General features: G+C 43.1%; 1 protein-coding gene across 1 annotated transcript in view; it reads left to right on the top strand.

Annotated features, from left to right (window-relative positions):
- The window catches only part of LOC138971785 (cell surface hyaluronidase CEMIP2-like), a 58,566-nt gene that overhangs the window by 7,489 nt on the left and 36,308 nt on the right, over window positions 1-14,769 (top strand). The window contains exons 3-10 of the mRNA XM_070344598.1: window positions 596-799; window positions 3,663-3,853; window positions 5,583-5,703; window positions 6,015-6,185; window positions 8,957-9,066; window positions 10,092-10,197; window positions 12,743-12,850; window positions 14,113-14,297. Of these exons, the coding sequence (XP_070200699.1) occupies window positions 643-799; window positions 3,663-3,853; window positions 5,583-5,703; window positions 6,015-6,185; window positions 8,957-9,066; window positions 10,092-10,197; window positions 12,743-12,850; window positions 14,113-14,297 (1,149 nt within the window). The 5' untranslated portion in view covers window positions 596-642. The remainder of the gene's footprint in view (window positions 1-595; window positions 800-3,662; window positions 3,854-5,582; window positions 5,704-6,014; window positions 6,186-8,956; window positions 9,067-10,091; window positions 10,198-12,742; window positions 12,851-14,112; window positions 14,298-14,769) is intronic.

The following is a 14,769-nucleotide window of genomic DNA, read 5'->3' as shown; positions in this document are numbered from 1 at the left end:
CAGATATGTTGTGGTTGGTTTTTTTGTGGGTTTTTTAATTTGACGCTACGAAGCTCATAGAGAACTTGCTAATAGACGAGTCACCCTTTTCGAGGGCCAAGGGGTGTTGCGATTGTCATGCACGTTATCCAAATGTCATCAAAACAGTTTTTTGTCTTGTTAGTTGTATTCCCTTCAGGTAGAAAAAGACACTTTAAAGAAGAACATGTATGCACCTGTGTATGATGATCGATAACACTTTAATTGGCTCCAGTGTTGCTAACTGTCAAGCCTGAAGCCCTGTTGCGTACGTAATTAAAAGCATGAAATGGTTTGCATGAAATAGCACATCTGCTTACTCATTCTGTCCCAACACTGACATGGATGTCGCATCTATTCTACAAGCAATTTCCTGAGAAAAAGACCACCCAAAAAAACCTTCACTAACTAAAAAAGAATCAAAAATAAAACAACAACAACAAAGACCTGTTAACACATAACATGTTCATACATGTGCTCGCGCGCGTGCATTCGTGTGTGTGTGTCTGTGCGTTACGTCTATCTTGTACATCTCCCTTCCTCCTCCTCATAATGTCGCTCCGCATGGCTGTCGTAGGTGGTCATCCCCAGCGGCCGGCGAGTGTTGCTGGACACCAGCCCGCCATGCTGGCCAGCTTGACCATAGAGCGAGGGGCAGCCCTGGTGTGGGGCAACGTGGATGGCTTGGAACTGCGGACCGACTTCATCTTGGTAGAGGGCGAGTTCCACATGGGGTCAGAATATTGTCCCCTCAAGAAAACCGCTTTCATCAAGCTAACGGGTAAGTGCGAGTTCCTTAGTGGGTCAGAACATTGTCCCCTCGAGAAACCCCCACACACACACCCCTCGCTAGTGACTGGACCGTAGAATGCTTGTCTCATCAAGCTAACGGGTAAGTGCAGAGGGCGAGTTTAACATGAGGTCAGAATATTGTCTCCTCGAGAAACCCGCTTTCATCAAGCTAACGGATGGGGTCAGAATATTGTCCCCTCGAGAAACTCGTTTTCATCAAGCTAACGGGTAAGTGTGGAGGGCGAGTTTCACATGGGGTCGGAGCAATGTCCCCTCGAGAAACCCGCTTTCAATCAGCTCACGAGTAAGTGGAGGGGGCGAGTTCCACATGGGGTCAGAATATTGTCGTCTTGAGAAACCCGCTTTAAACAAGCTCACGGGTAAGTGGAGGGGGCGAGTTCCACATGGGGTCAGAATATTGTCGTCTTGAGAAACCCGCTTTAAACAAGCTCACGGGTAAGTGGAGGGGGCGAGTTCCACATGGGGTCAGAATATTGTCGTCTTGAGAAACCCGCTTTAAACAAGCTCACGGGTAAGTGGAGGGGGCGAGTTCCACATGGGGTCAGAATATTGTCGTCTTGAGAAACCCGCTTTAAACAAGCTCACGGGTAAGTGGAGGGGGCGAGTTCCACATGGGGTCAGAATATTGTCGTCTTGAGAAACCCGCTTTAAACAAGCTCACGGGTAAGTGGAGGGGGCGAGTTCCACATGGGGTCAGAATATTGTCGTCTTGAGAAACCCGCTTTAAACAAGCTCACGGGTAAGTGGAGGGGGCGAGTTCCACATGAGGTCAGAATATTGTCGTCTTGAGAAACCCGCTTTAAACAAGCTAACGGGTAAGTCGAGTAATAAATGATTCCAAATTGGGTATGATCTATCCTTTCAGTATGCAACGATGGTCACCTGAATTGAACATTGCTTGATGAAATTGATGAAGAAGGAAATGAAATAGAAGATGCTCGGAAATAAGTCTGTCGGGTTTGTGAGGGCTGTGAAAGAGTGAGTACCCTTGCTTGTTGTGAGACACACGTGCTCCTTGTCCACGTGTTTGAGACACACCCCTCGCTAGTGACTGGACCGTGGATTGCTTGTCTCACTAAAGGCAAGGGTATTCACTCTTTTTGTGTGTGTGTGTGTGTGTGTGTGTATTTGCCAAGGACATCATTGTGGGGCTTTTAATCAATTACATGCATCCGTCTACAATGTATCATCATTCATCCTTCAACATGTATAATAAATATGTAAATGGCAAGTATACAAGACATATATATTTATATATATACAACATTAGGACATAACCGACAGACGGACATATAACATACCGTTCGCCTACAAGTAAGGCCGGAGCATAACATAACATGCAGATTACAATACTGATAAAAAGAAAGAGAGAGAGAGAGAGAGAGAGAGAGAGAGAGAGAGAGAGAGAGAGAGAGAGAGAGAGGTAATGATGGTGGTGGTATCATTTATAATGTATACTCTTAAGTAATAATACAAATAATAGATTCTTTTTGAACTTCCACCCTACAATAGTCAAAAGTCACTAAAATACAAGACACCCCTACACCCATAAGATTGGACAGGGTGACAGACAGGTAAGAGGATAAGACAAGCAGACAGACATAAGACATACACCCACTCTTGCCTAAAATCTTGCCTACACTCACTCAGTCACACACACACACACACACACACACACACACACACACACACACACACACACACACATGCACACACCTTTCTCTCTCTTTCTGTCTCTCTTTGTCTTGCTCCGTCTCTCGCTCTGTCTCTCTCCCTCTCCCACTCTCTCTCTCTCCCTCTCACTCTGTCTCTCTCCCCTCTCTATCTCCCTGTTTGTGAATAGAAAGCTGCATGCATCCCTCAGAAATGAATGTCTATTTACATAATTTGAATTGATATTCGAGCACATAATGCAGCGAGGACTGGTTCATGCTGGTGTATGCCAGTGCTTTAGTGTGTGTGTGTGTGTGTGTGGGGGGGGGGGTAAGGGGGGGGGTAAGGGGGGGGGTAAGGGGGGGGTAAGGGGGGGGGAGGGTTGTGAGTGATTTACACTTACATCACAACGACAAAGCTGACAAATTTACTTAATGTTCCGAACACACTTGAAACAATGCAATAATAGTTCTTTGTCAATGCACTTTGGGCGATACGTAATGGACGCGGTAATGTTTCCAGGCAGGTGCTACAATTAGCCGTTAGAATCAAGTTGTTTATTGCTCGTTTACATCACAACTTTAAAGGGAGATATGTTTCAAATGGCCATTACAACATTTTAGACAAAGAAACCAAGGAGACAAAATCACGTTAGAATTTTTTTAGCGTTTTGTTTCATGCCATTAACTTTACGCTGCTTATCAGCAAGCTGGACTGAGGCGTGAACAGCTAGCAATTTATACAAGCAGCTGTTACCATTTCTCGTAATTGCTTATCAACAAAACAACAACAAAAAACAAGACACAAATCTTTCAAAGCAATATTAAAAGATTCAGTCAATCTGTCGTCATAATAAATTGGAGCTGAACACATTGAATCGTTCTCCAAAGCCAACAAACCAGATATCCATAGAATAAGATTTGCTTTGTTGTGTCTGAGAAGATTTTCTTCCTTGTGTGTGTGTGTGTGTGTGTGTGTGTGTGTGTGTGTGTGTGTTTGTTTGTGCATGTCTCTCTCAGGCTGTCTTGCTGCCTAACCTCTGCAAACAAAGCTATACAGTTACCTGTTGCAACCGAGACTATGTCATAAGTAGGCAGCACTTTCATCTAAGCTTATCTATCTATCTTATCTATCTATCTATTTATCTATCTATTTATTGTTATCTTATATTATACCAGGCCGCTTCGACAGCCTCAACGTTGTATCGGACGAGGATAATCCGGAGATACGCAAGGTTATCTTAGTGAGGGAGGGCGCAACCTTGGAGATCCATGGGCAAAAGAAAACGCCGTGGACTAAGCTAGCCCAGACCACCAAACCCGTCTCAAACTACCCGTGTGCCTTCGTCTACGATCATTCAGATCACGAGGTGGGTGGATGGGTCATCCGGAAGTTTAATTTGTAAATATTCCGAAAAATGCGACCCATTGCAACTTTTTGTGGTAAACTTATACGTTATTTGTATTTTTGACCTTAATACGACATTTGACGCAGATCAAGAAAATCAATGTTGTTTTTCTGGTTTTTATATTTAGTCAAGTTTTGACTAAATATTTTAACATCGAGGGGGAATCGAAACGAGGGTCGTGGTGTATGTGCGTGCGTGTGTGTGTGTGTGTGTGTGTGTGTGTAGAGCGATTCAGACTAAACTACTGGACCGATCTTTATGAAATTTGACATGAGAGTTCCTGGGTATGAAATCCCCGAACGTTTTTTTCATTTTTTTGATAAATGTCTTTGATGACGTCATATCCGGCTTTTCGTGAAAGTTGAGGCGGCACTGTCACGCCCTCATTTTTCAACCAAATTGGTTGAAATTTTGGTCAAGTAATCTTCGACAAAGCCCGGGGTTCGGTATTGCATTTCAGCTTGGTGGCTTAAAAATTAATTAATGACTTTGGTCATTAAAAATCGGAAAATTGTAAAAAAAAATAAAAATTTATAAAACGATCCAAATTTACGTTTATCTTATTCTCCATCATTTGCTGATTCCAAAAACATATAAATATGTTATATTCGGATTAAAAACAAGCTCTGAAAATTAAATATATAAAAAATATTATCAAAATTAAATTGTCCAAATCAATTTAAAAACACTTTCATCTTATTCCTTGTCGGTTCCTGATTCCAAAAACATATAGATATGATATGTTTGGATTAAAAACACGCTCAGAAAGTTAAAACAAAGAGAGGTACAGAAAAGCGTGCTATCCTTCTTAGCGCAACTACTACCCCGCTCTTCTTGTCAATTTCACTGCCTTTGCCACGGGCGGTGGAGTGACGATGCTACGAGTATACGCTCTTGCTGCGTTGCGTTGCGTTCAGTTTCATTCTGTGAGTTCGACAGCTACTTGACTAAATGTTGTATTTTCGCCTTACGCGACTTGTTTTGTATTTTTGTTTAGTTTTCCATGTACCCCCATGGGTTTTCGTGAATAAATTATTTGGATTGGATTGGATAGGATTGGATTGGATAAGATTTACAGTCCAGTGAGGTTACCCTCATGGAAATTCGGGCTGCTTTCTCCCCGGGGAAAGCGAGCTGCCATACATACGGCGCTACCCATATTTTTTTTTCCTGCATGCGTGTATTCATGTTTCCTGAGACTTAATGCCGTGTGAGATGGAATTTTTTTTTACTTTATTCCAAGTCCCACGGGTATTTGATGGACATTTTTATCTATGCCTATACAATTTTGCCAGGAAAGACCCTTTTGTCAATCGTGGGATCTTTAACGTGCACACCCCAATGTAGTGTACACGAAGGGACCTCGGTTTTTTCGTCTCATCCGAAAGACTAGCACTTGAACCCACCACCTAGGTTAGGAAAGGGGGGAGAAAATTGCGGCCTGACCCAGGGTCGAACACGCAACCTCTCGCTTCGGAGCGCAAGTGCGTTACCACTCGGCCACCCAGTTGCCTTGCCTTGACAGCGGTCGATGTAAATAATGACTATTGAGTGAGTTGGGGGTGGTGGGTGGGGGTGGTGGTGGTGGTTGGGGGGGAGGGGGATGGTCGAAACCACGCTCTTCCCGGCTTCGACTTTCCACAAAAAAGACCAAAAGGAACAAGCGACATTTTCTGTTGTTGTTTTTCAGGCCAACCCGTTTGCACAGGAACGTTCCAAAGGACTGCACGTGATCGTCTGGAACGAGGACGGCACGGTCTTTGACTTTCTCTACCTTGAGGATTTCTTTCCTATCCGAGAGTTTATAGAGTGTGAGTGTGCCAGTGACATCACACACACACACACACACACACACACACACACACACACACACACACTTGTACGTGCGCGCGCACCCACGCACACACATACACACACGCACGCACGCGCGCACACACACACACACACACACACACGCACACGCACACACACACGCGCGCGTTTTTTGTTGTTCACAACCGGATGTCGCCATCGTTCATGGGCAGGCACCTCCCGTAAACCTATCACCAGAATGAAGTCCCTTTTGTGTTCAATAGTTGCATGCCCGTTTGAACGCTTCATGCGCCTTGGTCTTCTGTTACAGCTATCCCCGACGGAAAAGTGATCGGCATGTACGCTTTTGGTGATGGCCTTTGTTGCCGAATAAAATCAAATGGTATGACCTCTCTTGATGACGTCGTCATCAATGTCCTCGGTGGTAGCCTCATTACCAAGGTCGACAAAGGAGATAGCTGGTCACTCGTCACGAGAAAAGGTATTCAATGTTTATTGTTGTCGTTGTTTCTTTGTTGTTGTTGTTGTTGTTGTTGTTGTCGTCGTTGCTGTTGTTGTTGCTGCTGTTGCTGTTTTTGTTGTTGTTGTTGTTGCTGTTTTTGTTGTTGTTGTTGTTGTTGTTGTTGTTGTTGCTATTGTTGTTGTTGTTGCTGCTGTTGCTGTTTTTGTTGTTGTTGTTGTTGCTGTTTTTGTTGCTGTTGTTGTTGCTATTGTTCTTGTTGTCGTTGCTGTTGTTGTTGCTGCTGTTGCTGTTTTTGTTGTTGTTGTTGTGGTGGTGGTGGTGGTGGTGGTGGTGGTGCTGTTGTTGTTCGAAAGTGAAAGTATGAATGAAATCTAGACTAGGTAGACTAGGTAGACCACATAGGCTAGCAAGCATGGGAATTGTCCGCCGAAAGGCAAATTTCCGCCGAATTTATTTTTTTTGTTCCGCCGAAAAAGCAAAAGTGTCCGCCGAAAAAATAAATGGGGGAGGCAAAGATGGTTCTAAAAACTGAATTTAATGGCAAACTTGGAGCTTATATGACACCAAATTGCACCATTTGGGTTCTTTGGAGAAAAACAAAATTCCGGGGGAGCATGCCCCCGAACCCCCCTAGCAGGGCTAGGCGCTTCGCGCCGTCGACGTTGCCATTACTTACAAATTTTCAGCCTTTTTTATTGTTTTCAATTCCCATGCCTGAGCCTAGGCGCATACATTAGTTCTCGTTCAGTTTTCATCTCAACTATTTATAGGTCTTTTCTCTTTCTATCACCTGTTAGTTGGACGTCAAACCCCAAATCGATGCGTTAATTGTGGCCACCTAAAATATGAAGATGAAGAAATAGCGCTGTTATCATGTGTGGTTTAAACAAAACCCCATTTGTTTACGTGTTTGTTTGTTTTCCCATTTATGTTTGTGTTTGACATTGCGAGGTTAAGTGTGTAGGTTGAGTGTCTTGAAGTGCAGGGTAAGGTAGACTTCTTTCTCGTTTGAATCTCTTCCTGTTTTTATACTGTCTTTGTTTCTTATGTGCAGCTCTTCTTTTGAACATTGCTTTCTTTCATTCTTTCATTCTTTATTTTAGGATTTTGTTTTACCTTCAGATTTACTTTACCACTGTTTCATTTGCATTTGTTCAGGCCTTCTTGTTGAAGCTCCTTGTGTGTGTGTGTGTGTGTGTGTGTGTGTGTGTGTGTGTGTGTGTGTGTGTGTGTGTGTGTGTGTGTGTGTGTGTGTGTGTGTGTGTAAAATAACTTGAACTTTATAATTATACGTCTTAACCATTTGTTAAAGCCATACTCCTATCCATTCGGCTCATCGTCTCATTTCTGGCCAGCCTTTTACATCGGATAAGACCATCCCTCCACTTGGTCAAAATACCAAAAATGAACAACCCGGCTGCTTGTCGTGCACAGTGGCATATTTTTTCATGGTTTACTTTTGTAAATAAACAACAACACACACACACACACACACACACACACACACACACACACACACACACACACACACACACACACACACACACACACACACACACACACACACACACACGCACACACACACACACACACACTCACACACAAACCAGTACTTATTTGCTCGGAAATAGAGAGTAGCCTACAACATGGCTTGCTGTGTCGTACCAGATTTACACGAGTTGTTTTTTTAAATATTGAACTGCGAGCGAAAGCGAGCTGTTCCCTATTTGAAAAAGCAACGAGTGTAAATCTGGTACGATACAGCAAGCCATGTAGTATTCTGTTTATCCTACATGCTGTACTTATGTATATTTTACTGAAAATGTCCTGCAGTCGAGGCAGCTAAATTGAAGACGCTTGTTTTGGAACCTCGATCTCTTCTAAACCCTCGTGCAATCTATTACGTCAAAGCAAAGAAACGTCACTCTGAAAGTGTGGCATGACGTGTTAGTTCTGACAATTCATCGAGGGTAATTAGCGAGCGCAATTTTTTTTCTGTAATGACGTTTGTCTCGGTGACTTTGGCATCATAAGCAGTGGAAAAACAGGTCCCTGCCAGACTTGCTTGACATGACCTCATTTACATGATATACACACGTGTGATTTGAACGAGTATTATCTCACGAGTATCTCACGGTCTCACGTGATCACGTGATCATACATGCACACATCTTATTAGTGCAATGCGCAAAACAAACCAACAAGCGCGCAACAATGTCATGGACAGTCATCGTCTCACATCACGTATGTAGGATAAACAAGAAATTCCTCCGAGGTAGGAAAAACACCCCCGTTGGTCAAAGGGAAATAACCATTCTCACTGCCACCAACTGAGAAGGTTATTTCCCTTTGACCATTAATATGTCCCTCTATAAGTCCTTGTAGAATCTTAATCCACCAATAACTCCCTAACCGTGTGTTTGACTGGTCCCAATTTTTGTAAGAACCGTCTCAGGAATGTATAGAACCTGTTCACCAAGTTTGGTGACGATCGGTCCGTTCATTCTTGAGATCTATATGCGAACACAAACACACACACAAACAAACAAACAAACACATCGACCGAATCCTATACACACCCCTATACCGGGGGTGTAATCAATTTATAAAAAAAAAAAATCTAACTCACCACAGCAAGCAGTCAGGGTGTCGGTTTTTGGTATTTGACCATTTGGAGGGATGGTACGCTTCTTACCCCATGTTGATAGCTGGCCAAATCTGAGATGTTGAGCCGAACTATTTACACCCGAAGGAGCGAGCTCTAGTAATCCTTTGTTTGATTGAACAAGGTATGAAGTCTACAACACGGGAACACTACATGTACAAAGGGCGCTATACAAAGGACGATGAAGAGTTGTACCTGCAGCTACCTATCTGGGAAACCAGGCGAGACTTCCAGGTAAGATTTATACCTGACCTCCTTTATACTCGTACCGGTGTTCACATGAATCTAGAAACTCTCTCTCTCTCTCTCTTTCTTTCTTTATTTGGTGTTTAACGTCGTTTTCAACCACGAAGGTTATATCGCGACGATCTCTCTCTCTCTCTCTCTCTCTCTCTCTCTCTCTCTCTCTCTCTCTCTCTCTCTCTCTCTCTCTCTCTCCAAGCTTAAAGGCTGCCCTTTTCGTAGCGTTCATTAATTAATTCCTATTGTTTACATGTGCCAATAATGTTATAAAACTGTACCTAAGGGGATATAATAACGATTGGCTATAGCTTTCGAACACAGAAAATATTATTTCAGTTTTGCAAAGTGGTTTTGATAGTGTCGAATGTAAACAGAACAGTCTCAAAGTGAAAGTGGATGATTCCCGGAAATTGCAAAGTTAACAAGAATACAGAAAAGCGCGCTTTCCTGCTTAGCACAATACGCTACCGCGCTAATCTGGCGTGTCAATATCACTACGTTTTGCACGTGGAAGGTGAGCGATTTCCTTCACGCGGGGATTGACGAAGCTGTACTGTCTGTGTTGACGGTCTAAAAATAGCCCAAGTCCTGGAGAACTGTTGCTAAACATAGCAATAAACTTTATAAAGAATTAATTATTTCTCGTAATTGGTAAGGACTTCAAACCTAAAACTTTGCAGGAAGCTTAATTCATACATCCCCTCAACGATGGGAAAAGCCCTGGAAGTAATTAAAATTATTAAATAGGACAATGTCAGCCTTTAAACGCAATCCCATAGTCCAGGCTTCGTCGAATAATGCTTGACTAAAATGTCAGTCAATTTGATCCAAAAATGGGGGGGGGGGGGGGGGGGAGGGGGAGCAGCCAGGATGCTCCCAAGCGGTAAGCGTTTCAAATGGAAGTATGTTTGTACTGTCTGTAAAAGCTCGGGAGGCTCAGGGATCATAAACAGATGGTTTACGGGAGGCGGAGTGAGGCTTTAAGATTCTCTTGGATAACTACGTGATTTTTGCAGGTGGCTACCAGCGCCAAGACAACCTTCCAGTATTTCCGTGTTCTGTCTGCCGACGCGGCATACCCTAAATTGGAACTGGCTGACTCTGTCATAGGTTGGAGTCCCGGTAAGTCCAAATTTGGAAATTTCATACAGCAGGATAAAGGTTGTTCATTCATATTGATGAAGGCTTTTGATTCTTTTATCTACTTTGATGTCCATTCGTGTATAATAAGGATGTATGCCTGAGAAATACAGAAAGATATTAAGCGGGTTTTTTCTCTATACAAACAATAACAACATAATGTTGGTACATTTGTTCCTACATCAATGCAGTCAGACACCTGATCGTTTGCCTGTTGTTGTTACGGACGGACATAAAACACAACTTTCAGTTATCATGCTGGTCAAGTCTGACATTGGGGTGTGCACGTTAAAGATCCCACGATTGACAAAAGGGTCTTTCCTGGCAAAATTGTATAGGCATAAATAAAAATGTCCACCAAATACCCGTGTGACTTGGAATAAAGGCCGCGAAAGGTGAATGCTCGCGCTAATAGGCTTGAGGTTTGCTGGCCGATGTGAATGCGTGATATATTGTGTAAAAAATTCCATCTCACACGGCAGAAATTAATATGTAAAGCGCTTAGAGAACGTCAAGCGCTATATAAATCTCCCCATACAATACAATACAATACATTTCAATGTATTTTGGCTGGAGACATGAAACAGACAATATTACAGACCGATATGAGGTGTAATTGTACTGCTGTGCTTTTCTATTTAAATGGGCACATTGTTGGTGTAGTGTCTTCCCAAAGTTGTGAATTCTTACCATATATAGTGGACTCCCGTGGGGCGAAAATTCGGGTCATCATTAATAAACATATTCTATCTTCATCACCACAACTTTTGAGGAGATTGTTTTTAAATATTTGCCTATATCTATATATATATACGACTAGTGTCTGTGTGTCTGTGTGTGTGTGTGTGTGTGTATCTGTCTGTGCGCGATGCACGGCCAAAGTTCTCGATGGATCTGCTTCAAATTTGGTGGGCTTATTCAGAGAGACCCCGGACACAACCTCATCGATGAGATATTTCAACAAGTGCTCTCAGCGCGCAGCGCGGAACCGATTTTGGTTCCACCTCAGCTATTTTGGTTCCACCTCAGCTTACCCGGGCCCCCATACCGACACACCATAGCCGCTACACCACATCACAACGCCAAAGTTCTCGGTGGATCTTTTTCAAATTTGGACACCGTATTCAGCTACACCCCGGACACAATATCATCGATGAGATATTTCAACACGGGCTCTCAGCGCGCAGCGCTGAACTCATTTTCGTTTTTGCGTTCATTTCACCATTATAAGTAACTCTTCCTTATCTTCTCCAGTGTTTGGCGTTTATCTCCCTTCCTTCGTGTGGCTTTCCCGTTCAGTTCTAAGTTACTATTACTATTTTTAGAATGTCACTGCGCTGTCCACTGCGCTGTCCACAACGCTTCCCTTGCACCCGTAAGTTGTTCTTACTGTCAAAGTGAAAAGGTCGAATCAATTTATAGCCACGCGAAAAATACACTCTCACCTATCTCTATATATTTATAGATACAGATATGCATATATATATACGGCTTCTCTCTGTGTGTGTGTGTTTGTGTGTGTGTGTAGGCAAAAACCTATGTATTATAGAGTTCTGTTTGTGATGGGGTCTAGCGGCTTTTGTCTGTCTGTATGTTCTGGCATGTGAGAAGCCACAGCAGATAATATAGGGCTAAGAAATAAGCTCTAAAATTCTCAATCCCGTTTGACAGGACTTCGCCTTTCAAAGGTGATTGTGGTGAACCGCCACGCTGTCTGTCTCTGTCGCACCGATCACCCCAAATTCCCGTTTCTGAGGTACTATTTTTAGAATGTCACTGCGCTGTCCAGAACGCTTCCCTTGCACCCGTAAGTTGTTCGTACTGTCAAAGTGAAAAGGTCGAATCAATTTATAGCCACGCAAAAAATACACTCACCTATCTCTATATATTTATAGATATAGATATACATATTATATATATACGGCTTCTCTGTGTGTGTGTTTGTGTGTGTGTGTGGGAAAAAACCTGTTGATTGTAGAGTTCTGTTTGTGATGGGGTCTAGCGGCTTTTGTCTGTCTGTATGTTCTGGCATTTGAGAAGCCACAACAGAAAATATAGGGCTAAGAAATAAGCTCTAAAATTCTCAATCCCGTGTGACAGGACTTCGCTTGCAGAGGTGATTGTGATGAACCGCCACGCTGTCTGTCTCTGTCTCGCGATTCACCCCGGCGAAGCCGGGTATTCCTCTAGTATATGAATATATAATCATGTTTCCGGATACAAAACAAAACTAGGTGAAACTTTTCAAATGTGTGGACACATTTTTTGCATTCCGGTACACTTGAACTCGGACAAAACACAATTATTCCAATGCACTTGAACTCGGACAAAGCACAATTATTCCGGTACACTTGAACCTGGACAAAACACAATTATTCCGGTGCACTTGAACTCGGACAAAACACAATTATTCCGGTGCACTTGAACTCGGACAAAACACAATTATTCCGGTGCACTTGAACTCGGACAAAACACGATGCACTTGAACTCTGCCCATGTGTTTTCATTACGGTGGGTCCTTTTTTAGGCGACAAGATCGTGGTTGCCTCCACAGACTTTGACTGGGAGCAGGCGGAGGTGCGGGAGATTGTGGACTGCAATGGAGAATGCACAAACTCCCAAATCAGAGTCAGCTGTCAGTATAATTCTTTTATATTTTTGTTACGTATTTTAAATCGGGGTGGATGGATGGTTGGGGGTGTGTGCGGGTACCGACGGATTGTGTATGTGTGTGTGTGTGCGTGTGTGTGTGTGTGTGTGTGTGTGTGTTTGTTGTGTGTGTGTGTGTGTGTGACTGTGGCTGTGTGTGTGTGTGTGTGTGTGTGTGTACGAGTATGTGTGTGTGTGTGTGTTTGTGTGTATGTGTGTGTGTCGTGTGTGTGTGTGTATGTGTGTGTGTGTGTGTGTGTGCGTGCGCGCGCGCGTGTGTGTGTGTGTGTGTGTTTGCCAAATAAAAAAAAAGCAGTTCTTTCCCGTGAAGAGTGTTTCTGATTGCTATCTGAGATCTGCCCAGGCTTTTAAAAAGGAAAAGACCATGACTTCACTTTGGTCTAATTTGTATCAAACATCTGAATCCTTGTTTTGATTGTTTGATTGAACTTGTAAAGCTCTTCGAGCTGTGGGGACGCGCTATATAAATGTTCCATTTTTAGTATTACATGTATTATTCCTACGCAGGATTCTTTGATGAATCAAAGTCTTACAAAAACGAAGAGAATTTACTCGCAACAAACAAAACGATCCCACCCAACGCAGCAAGCCGTCAGCATGTTGATTTTTCTATGGGATGGAAGGCCCTGACCCATGTGATGGTGTGGTCAGACTTGAGATGGTCAGCATGTTGATGTTTCTATGGGATGGAAGGCCCTGACCCAAGTGATGGTGTGGTCAGACTTGAGATGGTCAGCCAAAATGTCGACACGGGAAGGACCGTGCGTTTGAACATTCCAATAACCAGCCGTGCTTGTTTCGTTTATTTCATGATAATGATGATGATGATGATGATGATGATGATGATGATGATGATGATGATGATGATGATGATGAGGAGGAGGAGGAGGAGGAGGAGGAGGAAGAGGAAGAAGAAGAAGAAGAAGAAGAGGAGGAGGAGGAAGAAGAAGAAGAAGAAGAAGAAGAAGAAGAGGAGGAGGAGGAGGAGGAAGAGGAGGAGGAGGAAGAGGAGGAGGAGGAGGAGGAGGAGATGATGATGACGATGATGATGATCATGATGATGATGATGAGGAGGAGGAGGAGGAGGAGGAGGAGGAGGAGGAGAAGAAAGATGATGAAAATAATGATGATGATGATGATGATGATGATGATGATGATGATGATGATGATGATGATGATGATGATGATGAAAATGATGATTTGTATCATTATTATTATCCGTTTCAGCACCGTTTCAGTACACTCATTACGGCAACTTCACGTATAACGTGGACGAGAGAGCCGAGGTGGGCATCCTGTCGCGGAACATCCTGATCGAGGGCGTGGTGGAGAGCGAATGCTACGCCACGGAGAGAGCTGCATTCAAACGATGCAAGCGATTCGGCGGCGACACGTTTGGTGGACACATCAGGGTTTGTCTTCATTTTCACGACTTTTCATTCATAACAAGCTGGGTAACAAAACAATGTTCATATGAGACAAATCCGAGTTGCCTATGGTTTTGAGCTTAAAGTGAAACATGGATCGTCAGTGTAAAAGCCAATCAGGCTATTTGTTTGATCTGTGGAACCATCGCGTGTTTGCGTGTACAACGTGACGACTGTATAATTGACTCTCAAAGACCCAATCAATTTTGATATATAGTTACCGCGACGTCTCATGGTCAATTTAAATTTAAGTTTTGCACTCTCAAATCACGCTACAAAAAGTCTGAAAACACTTGAAAGAAAATCGGTGATACCTGAGATTTTTCCAGATCGGGCTTGCAGAGCCACATCATAGTTCATCGATGAATTGAAGAACCAAAAATCTTTTTTCATCCGAAAGACAACCCCCAAATTCCCCAGATGAACATGTTTAATTTAACGATGATAGATACACCCA

This window comes from Littorina saxatilis, linkage group LG7 (assembly GCF_037325665.1).
Source record: "Littorina saxatilis isolate snail1 linkage group LG7, US_GU_Lsax_2.0, whole genome shotgun sequence".
In the NCBI taxonomy this organism is placed as follows: Eukaryota; Metazoa; Mollusca; class Gastropoda; order Littorinimorpha; family Littorinidae; genus Littorina; species Littorina saxatilis.
This window is presented reverse-complemented; position numbering and strand designations above follow the sequence as displayed.